The 26,971-nt window shown below is 38.9% G+C and overlaps 1 protein-coding gene and 1 non-coding gene across 3 annotated transcripts in view; both read right to left on the bottom strand.

Moving 5' to 3' along the window:
- Window positions 1-23,982, bottom strand: part of LOC100031387 (argonaute RISC component 4) — a 69,620-nt gene extending 45,638 nt beyond the window's left edge. The window contains exons 1-2 of one of the 2 annotated variants that reach the window (XM_056795140.1): window positions 23,811-23,982; window positions 1,457-1,622 (exon numbers count right to left, since the gene is read on the bottom strand). In XM_056795140.1, the coding sequence (XP_056651118.1) occupies window positions 1,457-1,622; window positions 23,811-23,967 (323 nt within the window). In that variant the 5' untranslated portion in view covers window positions 23,968-23,982. Of the gene's footprint in view, window positions 1-1,456; window positions 1,623-4,413; window positions 4,584-23,810 lie in introns of those variants that run through there. The other variant, XM_001380629.5, reaches the window with a different exon arrangement.
- On the bottom strand, window positions 165-268 carry LOC130454123 (U6 spliceosomal RNA). Its single transcript, XR_008911807.1, has one exon. It is a non-coding gene; the product is annotated as a U6 spliceosomal RNA (small nuclear RNA).
- Window positions 23,983-26,971: the final 2,989 nt, after the last annotated feature.

Raw genomic sequence — 26,971 nt, 5'->3', positions numbered from 1 at the left:
AAAATATTTTTACCCTTTGACTTAGAGATTCCTAGGTATATTCTCCAAAAAAGGCATTGCTAAAGAAAAGCTCCATGTACACCAAAATATTTATATTAGCATTTTTTGTGGTAGCAAAGAACTGGAAACAAATAGATTCCCATCAATTGGAAAATGGCTAAACAAACTGTTGTAAATGAATCTGTGAATTTGCATGTCATCCTTGCTTTGGGGCCATGTTAATCATCTCTGTATCATTCCAATTTTACTTTATGTGCTACTGAAGCAAGAACTGTTGTACACGAATATAATAGAATATTACTGTACTGTAAGAAATGACAAATCTGATGAATATGGAGAGACAGGAAAAGACTTTTGTCATCAGATGCAAAGTAATTAGAACCAAGAAAACAATATGTACAACAACAAAAACAATGTAAATAGAAAGAACTAAAAAAACAATTAAAAATGAATGTGCCAAAATTACAAAGAACAAACTTGACCTAAAAGAAAAGATAAAAGGAGACCCCTTCCCCTACTCCTTTTCAGAGGGGGAATGTCAAGGGCATATAACACTGCATATATATTTTCAGAAGTTTTCTAATGTACTGACCAGTTTTATGCATTTTTTTTCACTTTCTCTTTTTCCTTAAAAAGTATTTTTTGTTTTTTGGAGAAGGAGATGAGGGATAAATGGAAAATTTTTGGTGATATAAAAATAAAAGAGAAAAATAAGAATTTATTTTTAAACATATAACTACCAGTAAAAGCAATCATTAAAATACTCAAGGATAAAAAGGAGAAAGCTTTCTTAAGATGTTAAATTAACATTTGAGGGCAGCTTGGCAGCATATGGAATCAAAGAAAAAGGCAGACATTCTCACCACTATAAGAATCATCATTCTTTATGATAGGGATTTATCTATGAAACAGTCTGAAAAACTGCCAATGCAGGTCAAACACTGTTTGCCTATTGTGGCTCTACCCTGTTCAACAATCTAGGGTGACCCTTTATTTTCTTTTACCTCCATTACACTTTTCTTAAGCCTATTTGCATTACTTTTACTATTATGAAATCTTAATTTCCATATTACATTACTTTCCACCAAATAATCCCTCCAAATGCTCTGCACACGTGCTAAGAATTTCTGCTGCCTCCTGTTAGAGAGCCTTTTCTTTGACCTCTGCTCCTTCGCTCAAATCTGTTTACTGAACAGCCTATTACTTAGTACTAAGCACTTTTGGGGATATAAGAATACTTTGGGAAATAGTCCTTGCCTTCAAAAAGCTTAACATCTTGTTAGGGAGATGAAATTTCTCCATGAAATAAGTAACCAAGGCTATAAATAATTCAAGACTGCAAATTACAAAGTGTTGAATGTCATGGCTGATGCCAGAAGAAATGACCCACCTTTGTCTTCCTTTCTCCTCTATATAATTTTTAATTTTTCCCAGAATCCATTTTCTTAATCCTTACCTGTTAACTCTACGAGGTCGTTTTTCTGGTTTGATATCCACGTCATAGTGATAGACATCTATTTTTGGAATCTGAACCTGAAAATGATTGGCTAGAAGACGAATTGGCTTCCCAACAGTTCCAAGGCCAGGACGACGAGGTGGCTGAAAAAGGCTGGCTGGAGGTCCTGAAGAAATTGAAAAACAATAACCATGCCTCCTGGTCAAAAAGTAGACCTAAAGTGAACATAATCTGTCCCAGAATGTTTAGAAATCTAAAGATGTTTAATTGAAGAATAAAGAGTATCATGGTTACATTGTGAATATGAAAATTAGGAAAGAGAAGCTACATCAAGATTAAATAACCCAACATACTAATTTATAAAATTTGGCCAACTGGATATTGCTTTGATTGGTTTTACAGACAGGCCAGCAAGTATATTTGTATTTTAAAATGAAGCCACTTCCAAATTTTTGAAGTGGGTACTATTTCAAAGTCAGAGATGATCTGTTAACTCTATACTATTTTAGTCTACACAACTGATTTGCTACAAGAGATTAAACAATAGCTATTTTTATCAACCTATCTGAAATTCCGACAATAAAACAAATAAGAACTTAACAGAAGGCTCTCACATCTAGAAATGAAATATATTTTGTTGGCATCTTGATAACACAGGAGTTTTATGATTTGCTAGGTTGACTTAGTTTTATTCTCTTTTAATTATAGTGTCAGATAAAAGTAAAAAATTTAAAAAGCTATTTACTACACAGGTATTGAAAAAACTGATTTGTTACAAAAGAAAGTTACTGTGTGACTGGATATTTTAAGAGTTCATGACAGTAACATTCATTCACTTAAAATACAATGAGAATGTATTCTGCCAAAGGAGAATGATCTTCCCAAAAGGAAATGGCCCTGCTCTCAAACTTAAGGAATAAAGTACTTGCTTTTGAACCTACCTGATCAAAGATATTAAAACATAACCAAAGTTTTATAAAAATCATTAATATGCATAGTAAATCCATATAAATGTACAAAAAGAAACCCAAGTTTTGTCAGCAACTTGAGTCCACTTAAGACTAACTTTCATAATTTGTACATGTTATTGTTTCTAGTACCCTTTTCGAATTCTGAAGATCTAATATTACATAATTTGTTAACAGTACTGATCTTACTCAAGAGCAGCCATACCTATTTCCTGGTATGCAAGAAGTTATATGAAAAGGAAATCGTTTTCCAAAGAGTGATTGGTAAAGAATAAATTTTAGAAACCTTAGGTTTGGTAGAGTATTGAACACATTTAGACAAATCAGGGAGACTTCCTGCCCATTCTTATGACTACTTTACTTTTCCATATTCTGTACTAAATGTTAAACATGTGACAGGAGATGGTGGAATGCAGATTAAAAATTAAGACTCTGTAAATACTTGCTTTTCTTCCTTAGCATAAGTCAGAAATTAAAAGGTTGGGGATTATTTTTTCCCACAACTGAAAAGAACCTAAAGAATTTATCTGGTCAAAGTCCTTCATTTTACAATCAGACATTAGAGGTTAAATGACATGCCCCAAATCATACAGTTGGTTTATGGTACATACAGGAAGGATCAGAATGTCTAATCTTTTTCAGTAATACTCTAAACGTTTGCACTGAAACAAGACTTACAAATTGAGGTTGAGGGAGGAAGTAATGGAGCCTATGACATAAGCAGGCTAACCACTAAGTTTTTATGAGTTATTAATAGGGGCATTTTCATCTTTTCTGTGTTGGCCTGATCCTAGAGACCTCTGAAAAATGTTTTAAATAAGGCTTGATTATTGGAATATATGTATCTATGAGCAAATACCCATATGCATAGTATATGAGAAATGAGCACAATAATGGGCATCAGAAAATAAAGGATAAAGTTACAGCTCCATCAAACAGCATGACCTTGAGCAAGTCATTTAGCTTCTGATCTTGTTAAATGAGGGAGTTGGACAAGATTAACACTGAAGTCCCTTCCAAATTAATTCTTCAAACAGTGAAGCTTTTCTAGTAACATGCCAGGTTTATGAATAATGAGGTGTATTTAAGGTACCTTAACCACAAACGAGGGTAAAGCTTAATCACTTAATTATATTTCAAAATTCTAAATAAATTAGTCTTATAACGTCTGAGATGTGATTTTTTTGGTTCGTTTTTCTACAAAACCTACTACTAGAAATACATTTTCTAGTTCTCACATTCAATTGACTTTCATGAGTCAATATAGCTACATTCATTATCCAGTCCAGAAAAAGAAAAAAAAAGTCAAGTGCCGCTTAACCAGGGCAGAAGAGAGGAGAAGGGCACCTGTTGGTAACATGTGTGTAATGCCCAGGACTATCTGTTGTCTGCAAGGCACCTGACAATTCTTGATGAGGTAGACTGCCTAGCTTTTGGCCAAGTATTGGGCACCCCGGCAAAAGATGGTGCAAACCTGTTTGCTAAAAAGCTCCAAGACCCAGTTTGGAACAGTCTGAGTTCAAACGCTGGAGTAATTTAATACTGGGCAGGAAAAATCGAGCTTTGGGGACACGGACTTGGATGGACAGACACAGACACACATACGAGACGGAAGCTAAGTCCCGCTAGACTGGCTGCCCTAGTGGCAGACACACACACCAGGGGGGCTTGGCTACCTCGTGCACCCGGAGAACCTAACTACCACGTGGAAAAGTGGGGACTACTCAGCCCCTGGGTCCTTAGGGGTCAACCGAGACATCCTCAGGGTGGCACTTCCTTGGAATCCTTTCTCCACTCAAAGGGAAATGGAACAGTTCCCAGGCACAGCCGGCAGGCATCCCACGGGTGGGGTCAGGTGGGGAGGGGCTGGCTAGGGAGAGCCGGGAGCGGGCGGACGCGCGCGCAGGTCCCCTCCCCCCGACAGCCCCCCCCCGCCCTGACCGCGGAGCCTGCGTGTCCCCGCCGCGCCCCCCGCGCTCGCTTCCTCACCGGGTCCCAGCGCCTCCATGGCGGCGGTGGCGGCGGTGGCCGCCTCACCCCGCTCCCCAGCGGCGCCTCCCGCTGAGGGCCCCGCCGCCGCCGCCGCCGCCGCCGCCGCCGCCGCGTACCTCTTGATCTCCGGAATATTGGCGATGGGGGGGATAGGACTGGGGCGGAAAACTGGGGACGCGGGGAGGGGAGGGGAGGGGGACAGGGACAGGGAGGAAGAGGGGGCGGCGGCGGCGGCGGTGCCCGGGGGAGGGGGCTCCCGTGGCTCTTCCGGTCTTAGCGACAACAAAAACAATCCCCGCCGCCGCCGCCGCGACCAGGAGCCAGCGCGTGCTCGCGCACCGGCCCGAGGGCGGGGCGCGCAATCGAGTACGCGCCCGGGCTTGGCGGGGGAGCGCGCCTGAAGGTGGGGGCACGGGGATTGAGGCGCGCAGGCGCGGGGACGTCCCGGATCGCCGGGAGGGCATGTCCTTGCAGCTGTCGGGGCATCAAGGGGAGAGAGGGAACGGGGCTGTCTAAAGCTGGGGAAGGAACCGGAAAGAAGACGGCAAGTATGGTACAGATGGCACCCAGTCTTTCCCCAAGCCCTGGCCAGTGCCCGGCGTTCCGACTCCGGTCCCCCACTCCTGGCTCACTGCTGTGCCAAGCACACGGGCAGAAGACGGGCGAAATGGGGCCAGATGAGCGAATCCTAAAATTTAAAGTTGGTAGGAGCAGGTCTGCTTACAGCCCTGGCTCAATCAAAAATCTAGAAGCTCCAGTTGGACTCCTCCCCAATTAAAAAGAAAAAACCGATTCATTTAAAGCCCTATTCAATCTGACTCCTTAATTTTTCAATTTTATTTCAATCTTCACATACTCCCAGGTCCTAGCTGAACCAGAGTCCTTCTTCAGACACCTTCTCCCTCTGGGTTTACCCCTCATGCCTGAAATCTATTCCTTGACCCCCCCCCCTCCCCAATTCTTTCAGGACTCTACCATGACGCCTTTCCTGATTGTTGCCACCTCACCCCCTTCTTTACTTATGTTTGGTACAGTTTGTGAACTGTATACGTATATGTGCAGTAGAATGTGTGCTACTTGAAGGCAGGGCTATTTTTCGGTTTTTATCTTTCTCAACCCGCACCCCCAGCCCTTGTGACTGGCACATAGATAACAAATTAGTAAAAGTTGAATTTAACAGAATTTAGTTCAACTCAGTTTACAGAAAAATAAACATGTTGAGACCATGAAGGCAACTTGGCTAAGGCCACAGCTGACAAGAACAAAAAGTGCTAGTAGGCACTAAGCTAAGTACTGAGGAAACCGGCACACCCCAAACCATCCTTGCCCACAGGGTTTTCATATCTTAATCATCCGCTCAAATTCTCCTAGGAATTTCTCAACCACTCTAGTAACGCATATTTCTGTGCCAGAGGGCCAAACTAATTGGAGGCCAGGGCTCTGATTTTCCAGGTAATTCTTCAGGAGACCTAGCCAGCTCAGCACCCCATTCCACACTTCTCTGACCAGCCCCGTGGCTCCTGAAATTATTAATTTAGTTTGGAAGTAGACCTTCTTCAGAAAACTATAATAGATAGTAGTAGTCTCTGACTAGACTCAAATTTGAGACCATTATGTACTTCCTCAGTTAAAAAAACAGTTCAAAGACAATAAGAAACTATTATTCAGGTCACTTGTCAAACTTAATTATCTTCTAATGAAAACACATAAGAGCTCGCAGCCCAACTTAAACTTCTCTCAAACTGTCTTTTCTCCTAATCCTACATCCCTTCAGAGAAATTAGGCATCTTGCTTCTAGAGCTGTGAACTAGTGGAACCATTCTGGAAAGCAATTCAGATTATGCAAATAACATAACTAAAGCATTCAGCTATAGAGATTCTACTGCTAGGCATATGCTTCCAAGGTCGTTGACAAAAAGAAAGTTTCCAATATGTACCAAAATATTTATGGCAGCAAAAAATTAGAAACAAAGTAGATGCTCACTGATTAGGGAATAGCTAACCAAACTGTGGTACATTACTTCAATGGAATATAATGCTATAAAAAGTGATAAACATAATGAATGTTGAGAAGCTTGAAAAGACATGAATTAATGCAAAGTGAAGTAGTAGGAAAGCCCTCTACACAGTAATTACAACCATTTAAGTAGAATCACAAAATAAAACTAAACTTGAAACTGCAAAGAACAAACTTGTCTCCTCTTTCCAGCTATGATAAGACCTCTCCCCTTACTTTTCTGGGAGTCCATGGATATGGAGCATTGCATATAATACTTTTTTTATGCACTGATGGGTTTATTATTTTTTTCCATTTTCTGCCTTTTAAGGAAATTCTTTGTTATTAAAGCCACATTGCTCCCTGTGAGGGGTGAGAGAGAGGGATTCTGGGAGAAATCAGATGATGTTGAAACAAGATTAAACTTTTTTTTTTTAAAGGATGAAATAAATTAGGGAACAAAACAGAACCTTGGGCTGTCCAACAAAGCCAATAACTAGTTATAAGTACCGTATTCCTTGTTAGTTCATCTATAAGATTGGCCATGGATTTCCTTGGATATTGACCTGTATATTGTAGAAATAAAGAGCAAATATATGATACTCTTGGGGCAGCTAAGTGGCTCAGTGGATAGAGAGGCAAGCCTGGAGATAGGAAATCCTGGGTTCAAATATGACTATAGATACTTCCCAGCTGTGTGACTCTGGGCAAGTCACTTATTCCACCCCACCCCCAATTGCCTAGCTCTTCTGTTTTAGAACTGATACTTAGTATCAAATCTAAGACAGAAGGTAAGGGTTAAATATAGGTATAATCCTTAACTTTCTTATAGAAAGTTGATTCCTAAGAATACTCAACAGATTAGAGAACCTTGAATCCTGGGACACAATCTAGTTATAGAAAAAAGGTATCTTTGATATCTAGAAACAAATAATAATAAGCCTGATCATTGATCTTTTTTGTGGAAAATATTAGTCCTAAAGAGCAGACCTTTGCATATAATTTATGCTTAAACACGGAATTGGAAAATAACAACAAACTTGGGCTTTTAACTTCATTAAGGGCTGCAGCTGGACAAGATCATATGGAGAAGTTGAACTAGATGAGCTACTCTGAAAGGATTCAGACAGGGAATTTGAGTCTCTGGGTGTTGTCTGGAAAAGGTAACTACAGCTTAAACCACAATGTTGCACCTTTAAACTGCCAGAAATCAAATATAAGTCAAACTCTCAGAGTTGGAAGGAACTCCAGAGGTCCAACTTCTTCCCTAGCGGCTTTGTCTACCATATTCCTCACCCATTCAGTCTTTGCTTGAAGATCTCCAGATTCATTTTGAGGCAGCACTAAATAGTTCACAAATTTTTCCTCATGTCAAATTGAAATCTGCCCCTCTGCTAGCAACTATTGCTCTTTTTTTTTTGGTGGGGCCAAGAAAAACAGATGGAATCCCTTTTTTTTTTCAAATACTTGGAGAAAGTGATCATGTTTCCTCTTAAATCTTCTGTAGCCAAACATTCTCAGTTCTTTTAATCTACCCTACTTGATATTGACACGATCTCTAGGAACTTTGCCCTCATGAAAGTACTCTTCTGGATATATTGTAACTTATCCATGTCCTGCAAAATGTGTCATCCCAAACTGAACAGAATACAATAGAACCACCACTTCCCAAGTTCTGTAGGCCAGAGATGTCAGTGTCAGAGGGTTATGGAGCCTATAACACTCCAGAGTTAGTGCCTCTAGGGCTAGATTAAAATGTAATGGGGAAATATTTAACAACATAAATAAAAATACAATAAAACAGATAATATTACATTTTAGAACTAAGTCAATCTATGGTCTGCAGGGATCTTTCTAGACAGATTAGTTTTTCTTGAGTTTGAAACCATTAGTTTAGACTTTTCCTCTTTCAAAATGGCTTAAATTTGCTTTATCTTTTTTTTTTTTTGGCTACCATAACTGTGTTTCCTGCGCACAGGCACACATGCATACACACACCAGTCTTTTTCAGAGGAACTGTTTATATATGCATGTCTCTCTATCTGATACTTAAGTCAATTTCTGAACCTAGATATGATTTTATATTGATCCCTACTGAATTTAATTGTAGAACATTCCTCCCAATGTTGCCAAGGATCTTTTTGGATCCTGCCATCCATTTTTACCTGTCTTAATTTTGTAACATGTGCCCATTTTATAAATATGCCACCCATGCTTTTATCTAAGTCACTGATAAAAGTCAAGCTGACAAGCATTTACTTGCTATATGCCAATTACTCTGTTAAGTGCTGGGGATAAAAAAGAATGGCAATAAACAGTCTCTGCTCTGGAGAGGCTCACAATCTAATGGGGGAGACAGCCTGCAAGCAACTATGTACTAAAAGGGCATGAACAGAATAAACTAGAGAGAATCTTTAAGATTTAAGGAGGACTAAAAAAGGCTAAAATGAAAATTTTTTTAAAGAATAGAGCCAAACAGATCCCTGGGACATTTCACTAAAGACATCATTTCAAGATTATACAGAAAGAACCCCAAATCTGCCAAACTGTACATAAATGTGTAACCTATATTTTTTTTCCATTGGAGCAACATGGGAAAGTTTGTTTCAATTCACTAAGAAAAGAATGCAAATCTAAAACACTACACCCAGAAAATCATCTCAGGTGAGAAAGCTGGCAATAGCCTGTTGGTAGAATTGTGAATTGGCCTGCCATTTCTATGCCTTTCACTTTGCCTTCCCTCCTCTGCCCCCTGCTCTTCAAATCCAATTCTGAGAACAATAATCAAGTCAACACTACCATTCCTGCCAAGGACCTGACAAGCAATGGCCCTATTCCTTCAAGTCGCCATTCCTTCTTACTTCACTTTTTTTTAAATTACTTTTTGTCTTAGTAACAACTCTAAGTCAAAATGGCAAACAGGGTTACACTTGCCCAGCGTTACAAAGTATCTGAAGGCAGATTTGAACCTAAGCCTTCCCAGCTCAAGATCTGGTGCTCTATCTACTATGGCACTTAGTTGCCCGACTTTACTCTTTACAAGACTCTTGGGCCACTCAATGGCCCATACATACACGTTGACTTTCCCTATTAGAATATAAGCTCCTTGAGGCTGGCGACTTCTTTGCTGTTTATATATGTATTGTGTGCTTAGTATACTACTTGGCACATTGAAGGGTTTAATAAATGCTTATTTATTATTATTTATTCTATATATTGTTCATTCACTGAATTATTCATTTATTGCTAGGCATATCCTCCAAGGAGATCAAAGACAGAAAGGTTTCCTATAGACATAAAAATATCTACAGTTGCACTTTTTTATGGTAGGAAAGAACTAGAAACAAAGTAACTGCCTGTCAACTAGAGAATGGTTAGACTGGTATAAGAATGCAATGGAGGCGCAGCTACTTAACACAGTCGATTGTTTTTCCAGGCTTGGAGTCAGGATGGCCTGAGTTCAAATGTGGTCAAATGTGTGTGTTGCTTAGTGGTTAGAGTGCCAGACCTAAAGTTGGGAGAATCTGGGTTCAAATCTGACCTCAGACACTTCCCAACTGTGTGACCCTGGACAAGTCATTTAATGCCCATTGCCTAGCCCTTACTGCTCTTCTGCCTTGGAACCAATACACAGTATTGATTCTAAGATATAAGGTAAGGATTTAAAAAAAAGGTAATCTGACATGCTGGCTTTGAACTGCTGCCAGATGAAGATGAAGGTCTTCCATTTCAAGAAGAGCAAAGAGCTGAGATTAAGGATTCTAATGGGCTATGAATGTTGAATGTTTGGATGGTAATAAGAAAGGTGCATGGCATAATAGTTATAAAGAAATTTCAATTTATGTAGTTATCTGCTGGAACCCCTCTCTGCCCAAAACATAACAGTTAATAATTACTTTCCTTATATCTTTCAGAAGGTAAAGAAACTAACTGGGGACAATTGGGAAGGTATCAAAGATTTGGAAAAGATCAAATGTCCTGATTTTCAAAAAAGAGTAGGGAATGGACTTTAAGAATTAGAGGCTAGTGAGCTTGACTTCAATTCCTGACAAGATTTTAGGTCCCCCCCCCCTTTTTTGGTACTATTTTCATTTCCACACCTCCCCTTTCCAGTGAGCCATCCTTTTTAGCAATGAATAAAAGAGAGGGAAAAAGTTAATTCATCAAAACTTAATTTCAAACAAATCTGACAATATCTCAAGTAATCAAGTAATTATTTAGTAAGTGCTACAAGGGATTCATTGACAAAAACGGTTATCCACTGCTATAGAAGGAACTGACAAAGTCTGAATTCAGACTAAAACATGCCATTCTTAATTTCCTCCATAAATTTTTCTCTAGTGTAAGCTATATGTGTCTTTTTTCACAATATGATGAACTTAGAAATATGTGTTGTATAATAACACATGGACAACATATATCACATCACTAGCTGTCTTAGGGAAGTGAGAGAATAGGAGGGAGGAAGATAACATGGTTGGTAAAATGTCAGAAAACAATTACTGAAAAACTGTAATGACATGTAATCTGGAAAAAAAAATTAAGAAAAATTCTACAACTTATTCCACTTTATTATTCATGGTCAGATATGAAATCCTCTAGACCTTTCATTCTGATCTTTGAGGGAATGCTTTGAACCAAAAAACTTGGGGAAATGGAGGAGGACTGGATGAACCCTTTATAGACTCTAGTTGTTACCTAACTAATTATCCTTATTCTTCTCCTATCCCTTAAGTTCCTCTAATATGTCTGTTAAGAAATCATTTTTTAAAAATCTTTAACCTTCCACTTTAGAATCAATACTGTCTATTGGCTCCAAGGCAGAAGAGAGGTAAGGACTAGGCAATGGGGGTTAAGTGACTTTCCCAGGGTCACATAGCTAGGAAGTGTCTGAGGCCACATTTGAACCCAGGACCTGCCATCTCTGGGCCTGACTCTCAATCCACTGAGCCATCCAAATGCCCCCTAAGAAATAATTTTTGAAGGGCTCTCATAAGACTATGGTTTATAATTATTTAGTGGCCTGGTCAGAAAGGGGTAGACCCATTTATTTGTTTAATTAATAGCTGTTGATGGCCTCAGTATCTTCATATTCTTCATAGATGTATCCATCTCACCCAGGAGGCTACAGACAACGTTAGGCCAGGGTCTCTGAATCATCAAACTATTGTTACTGTTTCTTGAAGGTAATAGTAATCGAGGCTAACGAGGATGGAATAGTTCTTGAGGTGCTTAGGGTCAAATGCCAATGCCTCTCGTTAATTTCATTTTACCTTGTCTAAATGGAATGAATGTAGCACATATTTTTGAATTTGAGAAGTGAAATTCAGTGGTACTTCTGGAGTAATAAGAGTTCTATAAAGTGGCTATATCTAGTCATCTGTTGTTTCTTCATTGAGTTAATTGGTGGTTCTTTGTAGGTCAGACTGTCTGTTTCTAATCCATCATCTCCCAGAAGCCTTATTTACATGTAGTTTAATACAACCAAAACTTAGGCGTTTTAGTGCATAGAGTGCTGGTTCTAAAGGCAGAAAGACCTGAGTTGATATTTAGCTTTAGACACTTTATGGAGAGTGTGGCAAGTCACTTAACTACTATTTGCCTCAGTTTCTTCAACTGTAAAATGGAAGTAATAATAGCACCTAACTTTCCAGGGTTGTCGTGCGGATCAAATGAACTAATATTTGTAAATCACTTAGCATAGTGCCTGACACATGGCAGGCACTTTAGAAATGCTTATTCCCTTCCCTTTCCCTGGAATGAGAGACTCAGGAACTTATTTTCCTCATTTCTAAAGAGAGGATAATTCTCTTCTCTCACAAAGAAGTATTTGCACATATGGATTTTAAATTGAAGAATAGAGCTGATGTCCAATGAAATAACATCTACCTTAACACAGCCTAAAAATTCTATCCAAACCAAGAATTTTTTTTTAAACCCTCACCTTCCATCTTGGAATCAATACTGTGTATTGGTTCCAAGGCAGAAGAGTGGTAAGGGCTAGGCAATGGGGGTCAAGTGACTTGCCCAGGGTCACACAGCTAGGAAGTGTCTGAGGCCAGATTTGAACCCAGGAACTCCTGTCTCTAGTCCTGGCTCTCAATCCACTGAGCCACCCAGCTGCCCCCTATGTATATATTTTTAAAATAAAAGGGAATTCATGATCAAAGGAGGTCCTCCTATCCTCCTTCATGCTTGCCCAAACTGTGCCAGAAAGATCTTGCTGACTAAAAATCCCTTTTAAAATTCAAGCATGGCTTTCTCAATTCTTTCAAGAAGAAAGTACTAAACAGCTAGAAGAGGGAAATTCCACTGCGATCACTATCCAGAACCTTTATAGTTAAGGCTGATATGGAGCAGACCAATCCCTGCCTTAGAGATGAGACCCACAGCAAAGATATTTTAAGGAACTATTTGCTGCTTTACTCTAAGAGCAGTTATAGGCTGCTCTGACTAGAAGTTAAGTAGAAAGGGTCAATGAAATTTATTCAAGATGACAATTTTGTTTGTTCTGGGTCTGACAGTGTTCTTTGCTAACTTTGTATTTATTAAGAGATGTTGAATATATCTATGTACATATATATTTGTTAATTGATAATATGCAATCTGTGTAAAGAAGCAACAACAAACTACTGTATGCCAAAAGAGTGGGAAAATAAAATCAGAAATCACTGCTTAAAAGAATGGGGGCTATTTATCCTGGACAAGAAATCTTAGCCAGGACATATTAGCTGTTTTCAAGCATCTGAAGAGCTGTCATATAGAAGAGGATTAGATTGGCTCTATTTGGCTCTGGAGGGTAAAGCTAGGAGTAATGGGGTGCAGTGGCAGGGAGGTAAGTTTCAGTTCAGTACAAAGGGAAAACTTCCTGGCTCGCCTTGGGAGATGGTGAGTGTTCCATCACTAAAGGCCATTTGAATGCTGGAGGACCACTTGATGGAGATACACGGAGGGGTTCGTGGTCAATTTTGGATTGTATGAGATGGTTTCTGTGCATGCTCAGCTTCCTTGAGCTGGTGTAATTAAAGCTTCATGGACCAGCTGATGAGCTTATACAGGCATAATACCCTGGAGCAGCTGTTCCAAGCTACCCTCCTAGTAGGGACCACTGTACATGTGCGTCTGGAAGGAGTAACAAGTTACTTGACAGGATTTCTAGGTATCTTTAGTGGAATAACAAAGTGAATTTAAAGAAATTATTGAAACCCTAGTTAAGCTGTTGCTTTTAAGATTTGACATTTTGCACAAGGCTAAGCCCTGGAGTAACTAAATCAGGGCTAGCAACAGTCTACTACATGGAGAGGTTTAAAAAGCAAAACAATACAATATTTTATATCACTATGGTGCCTTTTGCTTTTCAAAGCCAAATTTCAAAGTCATTTTCATACTATCATCTAGCACTAAGAGAATTATAGAATGTTAAGAGTTAGAATTGACCTTGGAGATGAGTTAATCCAACCCATTCATTATACAGATGAAGAAACTGAGGTCAGAAGAAGGGATGTCATTTGTCCAAAGTCACATAAGAGCTCGTGACACAGCTAGTAAAGTGCAGAACCTTTATTAGAACCCTTGTGTATGGATTCAGAAACTAGATTTCAGAGTCTAGGAGGCCACATTGTAGACACATTTTACTTTGCTGACTCTTGTTCAACCCCCTAATTGACATTCCTCTCTTAAGCTGGGTGCTTTCCAAGCTAATAACTCAGTAACTGTCCCAAATTGTAGTTTTGTTTACTTCCAAGTTACACTGATCGATAAAAAGTGTAATTTTATTATTCCTTCATAATACTTCACAAACATCCTCTACTTTCCATTTCCTTTGCTGCCATGTGTAAACCTCAAAATTTCTCAGACTTATGAATGTTAGGGGTTTCCCCCATTGGGGAATCTTCTACTTAAAAAAATTCCCTAGCAGATAGTGAGAATTCTACTTGAATGTTAGGGCTCCTTGCCTTGGGAATATCCCTACTCCACCCTACTTAGGACTGCTTTAGGACAGAGAGCTCCTTGAGAACAATGAAAAGTGCTTTGACCCATGCTTAAGGAAAGGACAGGAAGCTCTTTGAGTCATGACTATTTTAGAATTGATACAATGGGATACTAAGTACCTATAAAGGTGGGGCAACTTGTAAACTATTTAAACCTAAAAGGGTGATAACTTATTCAGAGGTTTTTTCTTAATGAAATTTGTCGACACAGCAGCATTTTTTCCTGACTTAATAAAGAGATTAAAACTACTCAGCTGTGAATTCAAAATGGGCAGTCCTTTAGAAACATCTACAGTGATTGGTAGATGTAAGGACTTAGGGGAGGTGACATAGGAGATTTTTCCCTTAAAATAAGAGCTCAGAGAAGAGCTGGAGGCTGATTCTGAGGGAGCTCATTTTGAGAAGACTCATTCTGAGGTTCTCGATTTCTGACTCTCGTTCTGAAGGAGCTTGAGAAGCTCCTCTGAGGGGCTCTGTCCCTCTGGGGTAGGAGCTCTGGAGGCTCTTGAGAGAGGCCCTTTGAAACAATCTCTGGCTGGAAGACTCTCTGAGGAAGGACGCTGGCCTGGTGTTACTGGAATCCTTGTTTAGTTAGACCTTGTGGTGAGTGTTAAAAAACTGACTGATTTCTCTTTTTTTTTTTAAACCCTTACCTTCCATCTAGGAGTCAATACTGTGTATTGGCTCCAAGGCAGAAGAGTGGTAAGGGTAGGCAATGGGGGTCAAGTGACTTGCCCAGGGTCACACAGCTAGGAAGTGGCTGAGGCCAGATTTGAACCTAGGACCTCCCGTCTCTAGGCCTGGCTCTCAATCCACTGAGCTACCCAGCTGCCCCCTGATTTCTCTTTTAAGACTCCAGTCTAGGCCATATTGGCTTTGAGGCCCTTCATACTTATTCCTTTTTTACTCTCTCTCTCTTTCTTTGATTACTCATTGTATTGTTAATTAAAATCTGTATAAAACCCAATTGACTTGGGTATTTGAATAATTGGGAATATTTCCCTGGCGACCACCTTATATTTGATTTTAAACCCAAGACACTGTAGTGAAACATATTTCTGCAGTCAAACTTACTCACCCTCTCTTATATCTATCACAATTTATATCTTCCACTATTTTAACCACCACAGTTTAAGACCTCAACTATTTTAAATCTCACACATGCTAATCTTAGGGCCCTAAGATGGAATATCTGGAATATCACCACAGTCTCCTAACTGGTCTCCTGCCTCCAGTTTCTCTCCAGATATAATCTGTCCTTCATGGTCTAATAACCATCTTCCTGAAAAGTTATTTTCATCATGTAACTCTCCTACTTAAAAATCCCCAATGGCTTTCTATTGTCTAGATCCTAGAATATAAAATCCGAATTTCTCAGCTTAGAATTCAGGGAAGCGTGGTATAGTGGACTCAGGGAAAATGCAGTTTTCCATCCATCTTGGCTCTGACACTTACTAGCTACGTCATCTCAAGCTAGCCAACATAACCTCTCTGATCTTCCATTTACTCACTTATAATTATACTTACAATATTATAGGGCTGTTGGGATGAAAATGCTTTGTAAACATAAAGGTGTTCTCTCTCTATATATATGTATATATGTGTGTGTGAACTGTTAAGTAGAATGTAAGGTCTTGAGATTGGAATTCTTTGAGCTCTAATGCCTAACGCACTGTCTGGAACACAGTAGGAGTTTAAGAAATCCTTGCTTGCTTAGTTGTTATTTTAAATTCTCTAGTATCTCTCTCACTGCTCCCATGCAGGAGCTATATATATATGCCATAGGAACAAAATATAACAATTTGAGAATTCAGATAAACCTGGTAAACCTTATGTAAATAATGTAAATAATAATGCCTTATGGAAATGATATAAATAAAGTAGAATCAAAAGAATGACACACCCATAAGGGAGTTTGTTTCTATACTTCACATGACAAATCAACAGTCTGTGTACCTCAGGCTAGTATCCCCCATAAAAATTCTGAAAGTGGGCTTGCTAAAGAGTTAAAAGAAGCTGGAGGTTTGGGATAAGAAATAATGTGATACAAGTTAGGAATATTCATTATCATGAACATTTGTGGAGTAGTGGTTCAAGATGAGAGAGGGAGGAATGGCAGGCTGCCAGATATGTCTCTGTGTGTGTCTGATCTGACCTTGACACCAGTGCCACTCTTTGATGAGAGTCTTACAGAAATCAGCCAGTAAGGCAGTTATAGGAAAGAACTGGTTCTTCATACATGGAATTTCATTTCTTACCTCCATGCTTTTATACTAGCTGTTCCTCCAATTTAGAATGCCTCACCTTCAACTCCTATAATCTGTCTCTTCCTTTAAGATGCAGTTCAAAGAACAAACTCCTATATCAACCCCAGCTGCTAATAAGCTCCCTAACTACCTTATATTTATTCTACATATATTTATACAGGCATACATGATCTTGAAGATAGAACGCTTTGGAAGTAGGTATAATTTTATTCTTTACATTTGTATTTTAAATGCTTACCTTCCGTCTTAGAATTCGATATTGTGTATTGGTTCTAAGACAGAAGAGCTGTAAGGGCTAGGCAATGGGGGTCAAGTGACTTGCTGTAAAGGTTAAAATTAATGGTTGGACGATGATTATATGAAATTATGTGGTCACCAGTATTTATTATATCTTGAGTTGGAAACTTATTTATAAATAGAGAGGAAGCAATAAAGAAGAGAAATGTGAGGGAGATAGAGAAGTTATCTATCCTATCAACCTAAATGTTTTGCTCTAGGTCTGCTTAATCTAGGCAGAGATTAATTAGCTCTCAATCAGGAAGGGTGGTAGTGAGTAACCACATGGCCTGCTCCAAGATGGAAGCTAGTCTCTCCAGAAGCTAGGAAAGGGGTCAACCTTTTACTCACCTAAGGAAGTAATCTAAGAGCCAGAGTCCAAGTAGAAGCTGAGCTTCGAACCCACAATCCAAGCCATAGTCTCCAGCAAAGCTCCCTTGCAGACTACGACAATCTCCAGAAGACAATCTCTTCAGACTATCTTCTCAAAGACAATCTACCCTGAAGGAGGTTGAGGCTTGCTTTTTATGATGACTTCTTGTCCCTTCCCCTCTTCACAGGGGTCAATCACAGTTTTCAACTTGTCTAGCACTGCCCAGGTAGCAGTTGTCTGTAGGATCATCTTCTCATCTTCTGAAGGTTAAATTCTCATCAAAAAGATTCACAGATTTCTGGCTGACTCAATTTCTAAGGGTGTGAATTCTCTAAGTACCTTGCTAGATTCTCACCTGGGGGGGGGTTAATCTTTTGTTTATTCAATTCAAAAGTAGACAAGGGGGACTAGTGAGGTACTAAGGAGGGGTACTTAAGTTAGTGTTAACTCAGGATAGACAATAGAGTAAAAGAATTCTCTTTCACATTGCCCAGGGTCACCTAGCTGAGAAGTGTCTGAGACCAGATTTGAAGCAGGTTGATTTATTAAGCCCCCAGTTGTTAATAAACATAAAAGTTAGTAATATTGGGAGCAAGCTCTGTATCCTAAGTTCTTTGATTTTATCTCTTTGGGGAGGTCATGAGTATAAAAATATAGGTGGTATTTAGGTGTCACAGTGGACAAAGTGCCAGGCCTGGAGTCAGGAAGACCTGAGTTCAAATATGGCCTTAGGCACTTACTCACTGTGTGACCTTGGGCAAATCACTTCACCTTTGTTTGCTTCAGTTTCCTCATCCATAAAATGAAGATAATAATAGCAGGGACCTCCTAGGGTTGTTGTGAGGATCAAATGAGATCATAACTGTCAAGCTCTTAGCATAGTGTTTGACACACAGTAAACACTATGTAAATATTAGCTACTGTTATGATTATTATTAGGACAGAGTGGGAAGGCATTGAGTCGGCTTGCCAGAATCGAAAGGATTGCAGCCCTAAGTGAGTGGCTGACTCTAAGTCCCTGAACTTGGAATTCCTGGGTTTGGAGTGAGATTATAGATGTTTTACGAGCGACCTGAAAATAGGAGAAAGCTCATGGATATAGGCCACGTGATAGTTGTTTTAACTCAAATTGAATATTGTTCTTTTTTATTCTATGGTAACAAAAAAAAAAAAAGCACTGTATATAGCCAAGCCATGTTTGTATGGGTAACTCCACACCATGCTTCTGTGAGTAGGGAACCAATGATATGTAGCACAAAGGGAGGAAGACAGTTTTCTCAGGGGACAGAAATTTGAGGTATAGGATTTAAAAACAACAACAACAAAAACCTTGCTATCTGTCTTAGAATTGTTACTAATTATTGGCTCCAAGGCAGAAGAGCAAGAAGGGCTAGGCAGCTAGGGTTAAGTGACTTGCCCAGGGTCACATAGCTGGGAAGCGTTGAAGGTCACATTTAAACCCAGGAACTCCCATCTCTAGGCCTGACTCTCAATCCACTGAGCTACCCATCTATCCTGAGTCATAGGATTCCAAATGGTTAAATCCACACCAACTTGGACCAGGAGTCCTTTCCGTAAAGGCCCTGAATAGATGTGGAATGGTTCATGAACTTGGATGGAAAAAAAAAAATTACATCCTTATTTTCACTAACTATTTCTCATTAACCCCAACTCCCTCTTAATTCTAGTACCTTCCCTTTGTTGATTATTTCCTATTTATTCTCTATATAGCTTTCTTTTATGTGTTTGCATGTTGTTTCCCCTCATAGATTGTGATTGCCTTAAAAGCAGAAACTATCTTTTGCCTCTTTTTATATTCCCAGTTAGCACAGCGCCTGGCACATAATAGGCACTTAATAAATGTTTGTTGATGGATTGATAAGACTAACATCTAATATTTCCTTCAATTATTTTAAAACTTAATTCTGAGAAAGGGTCTATACTACTGGACTACATAGACTCTGGGGTCGATGATACACACAAAAAGATTAAGAATTCCTGACCTTATTTATCATTATGATGATGATGATTATATTACAGAGACTAAACATGAGCTCCCATTATAGATGACAGACATCAGTTCTCTGAGACTTCACTCCCCTTATAGAGTGTAACCTAGAGAGTAGGACTGCCCAGGACTGGGTTTTTATTGTTTTCGAGGATTAGACTAATGGCAAGCAGTGCCCTCTGGTGGCTTAAATACACCAGGGCTCAACTCATCAATGTGAGGGGCATTCCCTCCAGTAATACAGCTCACTGCCCACCATGCCTGCCTATCTTTTTTCCAGTAATATTTTATTTCTTCCCCAATTACCCATAGGAATATTTTCAACATTTATTTTCTCATAGTTCCAAATTCTTTCCCTCTCTCTTTCCTTACTTCCCTATTACATGTGCTTTAATGTAACACATATTTCCAAATTCAACATGATGTGGAAGAAGACAATTAACATTTTAAAAAAGCCTCAGAAAGAAAACAAAGTGAAAAGCAATATGCTTCAATCTACATTCAGATTTCATCAATTGTTTTTTTCGGGAAGAGACTATTTTTCATTGAGTCCTTTGGAGTTATCTTGAATCATTGCATTACTGAAAATAGCTAAATAATGTATCACAGTTGATCACTGTACAATATTCCTGTTACTATGTATAATGTTTTTCTAGTTCTTTTTAAAATTAATTATTTAATTAATTAGTTAGGAATATTTTTCCATAGTTGCATGATTCATATTCTTTCCCTACCTCCCCTCCTCTCAACCCCCTCCCATAACCAACATACAATTCTGCTGGGTTTAACATGTGTCATTGATCAGAACCTATTTCCATATTATTGATATTTGCACCAGGGTGATTGTTTAGAGTCTGCATCCTCAATCATACCCCCATCGACTCATGTGATGAAGTAGTTGTTTTTCTTTGGTGTTTCTACTCCCAGTTTTTCCTCTGGAAGTGAATGGTGTTCTTTGTCATAAGTCCCTCAAAATTGTCCTGGGTCATTGCATTGCTGCTAGTAGAGAAGTCCATTACATTCAATTGTACCACAGTGTATCAGTCTCTGTGTATAATGTTCTCCTGATTCTGCTCCTCTCACTCTGCATCACTCACTTCCTGGAGGTCATTCCAGTTCACATGGAATCCCTCCAGTTCATTATTCCTTTGAGCACAATAGTATTCCATCACCAACATATACCACAATTTGTTCAGCCATTCCCCAATCAAAATGCATCTCCTCATTTTCCAATTTTTTGCCACCACAAAGAGCGCAGCTACGAATATTTTTGTACAAGTCTTTTTCCTTATTATTTCTTTGGGTTACAAATCCAGCAGTGGTATGACTGGATTAAAGGGCAGACAGTCTTTTAGAGCCCTTTGGGCATAGTTCCAAATTGCCTTCCAGAATAGTTGGATCAATTCACAACTCTACCAGCAAAGCACTAGTGTCCCAATTTTTGTTTCTCTACTTCTGCTCACTTCACTTTGCATCCGTTCATGTAAGTCTTTACAGGTTTCTCTGAAATTGTCCTGATCATCATTTCTTATAAGACAAGCGCATTCCACTACAATCCTGTATCACAACTTGTTCCCCAGTTAATGGATATCCCCTCAACTTCCAATTCTAGTAGTGGTATTGCTGGATCAATGTACAAATTCATATATCTTTGGACATGTTTCCAAATTGCTTTTCAGAATGGTTGAATCAGTTCACAATGCCATCAACAATGCATTAATATCCCTGATTTCCCCATATCCTTTCAAACATTTTATGTCTGACCATCTTAAAGACTCTAATCCATATCTACCCCTTATTGCACCACCATAAGGGGCTTCCCTAACAGTTGGGAGCCTTCCTCAATATCTTTTTTTTTTTATTTAAATAAAACCCTTCCCTTTTGCTTAGTATCCATTCTAAGACAGAAGAGCGGTAAGGGCTAGGTAATCGGGGTTAAGTGATTTGGCACATCTAGGCAGTGTCTGAAGTTATATTTGAATCCACATTGTCCTGACTCAAGGACTATTAATCTAACCACTGTTCTACCTTGTTGCCCTCTTAGTATCTCTTGACATTATAAGACTACAAATGGGGCACAAAGATCATCTGTCCATCTTTCTGGTTATGGAACTAGCCTACCTTCTTTGTTCATGCATACATTTTTTTGAGACATAATTTATTGTGGTTCTCCCTGTGAAATTGAGATGAACTCCACCCTACTTATTCTTTAGAATTTTAGCCACCAGGAATATATACAACCCCACTTAAAGATTAAGTGTGGGGGAGGAAGGTCTATGACCCACATGTGCTAGCAAGTGACAAATCAGAAACAACTGACTGCCTCTTGGGCAGGCCAAAGCCAAGTTTAAGCCTCCATTAGTACACATAAGGCACAGGAAGTGACACACAAAGAACTACCTTTAAATTCCACGGTCACTTCCTTTGAGGGGGTCTTCACCTTGGAACTTGACTGTGGAGGAGCTTGGGCTTGAGATCTCAGACTGCTTCCCTCTAGACTGTCATTTGGTGAGTGATGAGGCTGACTCCCTTTCCTTGGTTTTTCTGGAGGCACTAGCCTCTGGAGAGGCCCCTCATCTTGGAGGAGACCTAGGTAGCTGGAAGCCATGTTAAATTTAATCCTCTGAGCAGAACCAGGAGAACACTGTACACAGAGACTAATACACTGTGGTATAATCGAATATAATGGACTTCTTCATTAGTGGTGGTGTAATGTCCCTGAACAATCTGCAGGGATCTAGGAGAAAAAACACTATTTATAAGCAAAGGATAAATTATAGGAGTAGAAACACCGAGGAAAAGCAACTGCCTGACCACAGCGGTTGAGGGGACATGACAGAGGAGAGACTCTAAACGAAACTCTAATGCAAATATTGACAACATGGAAATGGGTTCGAATCAAGAACACATGTGACACCCAGTGGAATCATGCGTTGGCTATGGGGGGTGGGGGGGAGGAAAAGAAAATGATCTTTGTCTTTAATGAATAATGCTTGGAAATGATCAGATAAAATATTAAAAAAAATTTAATCCTCTGGGTTTCCCACCCCCACATTGCTGGGGTCTCTGAATTCCTTTCTGGCTCAGACCAGGACAGAGCAGCTATCTCTCTCTCTCTCTCTCTCTCTCTCTCTCTCTCTCTCTCTCTCTCTCTCTCTCTCTCTCTCTCTCATTTCCTTAATTTCTTCTCTCTATTTGTAAATAAACTACCATAAAAGCCATTCTGACTTGAGTAATTCATTGGGATTTAGAAATTAAATCCCTGTTGACCAACTCTCAAATATTCAGTCCAACCATAATTTTTACCTCTTACATCCCTCATATTTCCTTGTTTATAATATGCTAAAACCTTTCTACACCCACTATGTACCTTTACATAATATCATTTTCAGTTCTTCTGAGACCATAATATTAAATGACTCTTTGCCATATGCTAACACCTGTAGAATGTTAGTTTCAATAATACTTGCATTTATACAATGCTTTAAGGTTTGTAAGGTGCTTTACACATTCTCATTTTCACTTCACGTTGTGAGGTAGATACTATTATCATGTATTTTGCAGATGAGAAATTGTGATAAATAGAGATTAAATGATTTGTCCAAAGCTAAATGATGTAGCCAAAGGGTAATAAAGCTATTATATTTCTGAGGCAGAATTAGAATCCAAGTCTTCCTGGCTCCAAGTCCAATACTTTATCTATTACAACATCTACCTGCCAACAAAATATGAGCTTTTATTTCTGGAAGATGTTTCACAGTCATTACAATAAAATTTCAATTTCCCAAAGAACTGCTCTTCAGTTCAATTCTGACCCAAATTAATTTATTTGTTTCTGTCCTACATACATCATAGTCTGAATGACAGTCATTTCCCATCTATTTTCCCCATGGATATAACCAAACTCTTTTGAATATTAACAAAAAAAATTTTGGCAGTGTTCTGAAGTTTGATACAATTAATACAATGCTACTTGAAAATAGGAGCATTTGGAGGTTTTCATCATCTACAGGAAATCTGCCTTTTCTTAATCCTCATACTTTTCAACCTCTTTCCAACAACAGACACTACTATACCTTCCCTAAAAGAATATATGTTCCTAGAGGGCAAGGACTATTTCATTTTTGGTTTTTTAGATCCAGTGCCTGACACATAGAAGGCTCTTGACTGTCTATAAATAGATGGAGTGAACACTCCTTTGGATTTTCATGACACTGCTCTCTAGGTTTGGTTTAGAGCTCACTTTTGAGTGAAAAGCTTTTGCGTTATGCCTCTGCTTGACTGACACATTGTCACATGGAATGTGAACTATGAATTCCTGCTTTTAAAAAAAGCATTATTGCTTTTCATTTTATTTGCAATAAGATATTTGATTTTTCTTTTCTTCTTTTTTTGTACTCAAAGTATATGGAAATCAGTATTAATGTTTTGGATTTTGAAGGATAAGTTTACAATATCTATTAGCCATAATACCAATGCATACCCAAATACTTTAGACTATGCCTCTTTGCTGATTTTATGCACCAGAATGTTTGAGCTGCTATGCGCTGAGACTGAATCTTCTCCTTTCTCAATCCTCTGCTGGTATACAGAAGGTAAGGGCTAAAAAAAAAAAAGAAGTTAATTTTGACAACATCCATAATACTGAATTACATTAAAAAAAAAACACTTAAAAAAACCCCTTTACTTTCTGGTTTGGAATCAATTATTTTTTTTAAACCATCGCCATCCATTTTAGAATTAATAGTGTGTATTGGTTCCAAGGTAGAAGAGTGGCTAGCCAGTTGGGAGTTAAATGACTTGCCCAGAGCCACACAGCAAGGAAGTATCTGAAGCCAGATTCAAGTCCTTCAGACTCCAGGCCTAGTGCTCTATTCATTGAGCTACCTAGTTGTTCTTACATCAGATTTTTGTTCTAATATGATAATGTGCCACTTGTTTCTTGGACTGGTAAAGTTTCCATCTGAAATATTCTTCTTTTTTTCAATTTTGTTAAGGGCTCTGAAAAAAAAAAGGCTCTCCTGTCTCTTTAATTTTCTTACATCATACTTTCTAGCATGTACTCTTCAATGCAGTAATCTGGTCTCCTTGCACACAAATAAAATACTTCATCTCTCTGCTCTGGGCATTTTCTCTAATTGTTCCCTATGCCTGGAATGTTGTTCCTCCTCAGCTTCTTTTAAGTCCCAATTAAAATTCCATGTTACAAGAAGCCTTTTCTTCTTTAATGATTTCCTATTTATCTTGTATACAGCTTATTTGTACACATTTGTTTGCTTGTTGTCTCTTCCATTAGCTTGTGAGCTCCTTGAGAACAAGAACTTTCTTTTGCTTTCTTTGATTCTCTGGCATTTAGCAGTGTCTGGCATATAGTAGATGCTTATTGATACCTTTTGTTTTAATTTGTTCTCTCGATTTCTAAGTACAGGAAAATAAAATTGAATAGAAATGAATGTAAACCCTTCCACTTGGGTTTTTTTAAAATTGGCTTAATAAGTAAAAAGTGGAAGAGGCAAGGCTAGGCTATGTCAGAAAGACTGCAGAGTTTTGATAGGCTATGAGGTCAGTGTGGTTTCAACAGTGAAATCTGGAAGCTAAAGGACAAATGTATTGAGACTCAAGATGTCTAGGTCAAGGTAGTTGATACTCCTGTTGTATAGTCAGAATATCTAAATTGTGCCCAGTGTGCCAGTGTTGGGCTCCACATTTTTGGAAGGACATTAATAAGCTAAAGAGTGATAGGACTTTGAGATCATTGCACATGAGGGTCAGATGCTTAGCTTAGACATGATTTAGGGTGGACATGACAGCTGTCTTTAAGTACTGAACAGCTAATATGTGAAAAAGGAATATGTTCTGTTTGGTCCTAAAGGGAACAACCCTGAGAAATATGCAGAAATTTCAACGAGGAATAAGAAGGACTGATCTAAGTAAAAATTTCCTAACAATAAAAGCTGCCCAACAATTGAACAGGCTGCCTCTGAAGATAATGGGTTTCATCTTATTAGAAGTTTTCAAGAGTAGTTGGCTCAGTGGATAGAATCAGGCCTTGAGAAAGGAGATCCTGGGTTCAAATTTGACTTTAGATACTTTCTCACTATATGACCTTGGGCAAGTCACTTAAGCCAACTGCCTAGCCCTTCCTGCTCTTCTGTCTTGAAACCAATACTCAGTATCAATTCTAAGACAGAAGGTAAGAGTTTTGTTTTTTCTTTTAAGTTTTCAAGAAACGTCTGGATGACCATTTCTAGAGATGTTGTAATAGAGATTGAACTATATATATATAGAGAGAGGTTCCTTCTTACTCAGATTCTGTCCTTTCCCTGACACTAAACCAATTCTTTACCTTTTCTGTGTTGCAGACCCTTTTTGGCAGTCCGACAATCCCTTCTTAGAATGTTTTTAAAGACAAACAAATAAATCATATAGGATGTTAAAGGGAAGCAAAGTTTAATCAACACATCATCTTTTTTTCCCTATCCAAGTTATGGACCCCTTGAAAGATATCTATCTATGGATAAGTAAGGGGTCCATGAACTCCAGGTTAAAAGCTTCTGTACAGACCATAAAATCCCAAAGGCTGAGACTGTGCATTCAACCTTTTACCCACCCTCATAGTTCTTGTACATAGTGGGTTCTCTTTTAAACCCTTACATTCCACCTTAGAATCAAACTATGTATTGGCCCTAATGCAGAAGAGCAGTAAGGGCTAGGCAATGGGGGTTAAGTGACTTGCCCAAGGTCACACAGCTAGGAAATGTCTGAGGCCAAATTTGAACCCAGGACCTCCTGTCTCTAGGTCTGGCTCTCAATATACTGAGCCACCCTCTGCCCCTCTCCCAATAGTAGCTTTTTAATGCATATAAGCTAACCTACCTTTTTTTTACTTCATTTCTTTCTAGTTTTATTTATCTCCTCACATACTATAGTTCTGCCAAATAGGATTACCCACTGTTCCTTCATCTTGTTCTATTCTCTCCTAAGTCCTGATCTTCATACCTTCAGCTTTCACTTATGAAATAGATAACCCTAACACTCCCTCTCCCATTTCTGCCCATTGAGCTCTTTTATCTCCTGCAAGTCCCCTGCTTCATGTGGACTCTCTTAACCCTCCAGCTATAATTTATTCTTCCTCTTGTTTCAGGTCCCTTAGTTTGATCTCTCCTTTGAAAAATTTTCCAACTTATAAATACTTGCATACATTTCCTCTACTTAATAGACTGTAATGTTTCTTGAGGGCTTCAACTGTGTCATCCTTATTCCTTGCATCCCCAGGCACTGAACCTTAGGCTTTACATATATGTAGGGCAGCAGAAGTTAGTCTAGCCACAACTAAAGATATATCTATGTATCTATGTATCTATGTATCTATCTATGTATCTATGTATCTATCTATCTGATAACCCTATCATGAAGGGTTATCAGTTCGGCTCACCTAGCCCTTATTGCCCACTTTCTTGCACCTTAATTTCTGCCCCCTTGTATAAGTTCCTTTATAGCACAAAGTATGAATCACTATAGGAATAGGGGTGGAGGATGTTTGTTTCCTCTCTTTAAGTTCTAACCATTCAGAGTCCTGAACAAATCTTGGTATGAAATAGCTTGGCAGGATGGTACTCGTTCCATCCTTATAATCATTTCTGT

The sequence above is a fragment of the Monodelphis domestica genome, chromosome 4 (genome assembly GCF_027887165.1).
Source record: "Monodelphis domestica isolate mMonDom1 chromosome 4, mMonDom1.pri, whole genome shotgun sequence".
Lineage (NCBI taxonomy): Eukaryota > Metazoa > Chordata > Mammalia > Didelphimorphia > Didelphidae > Monodelphis > Monodelphis domestica.
Note: the sequence above shows the minus strand (reverse complement) of the source record. Positions and strands in the feature narration are given on the sequence as shown.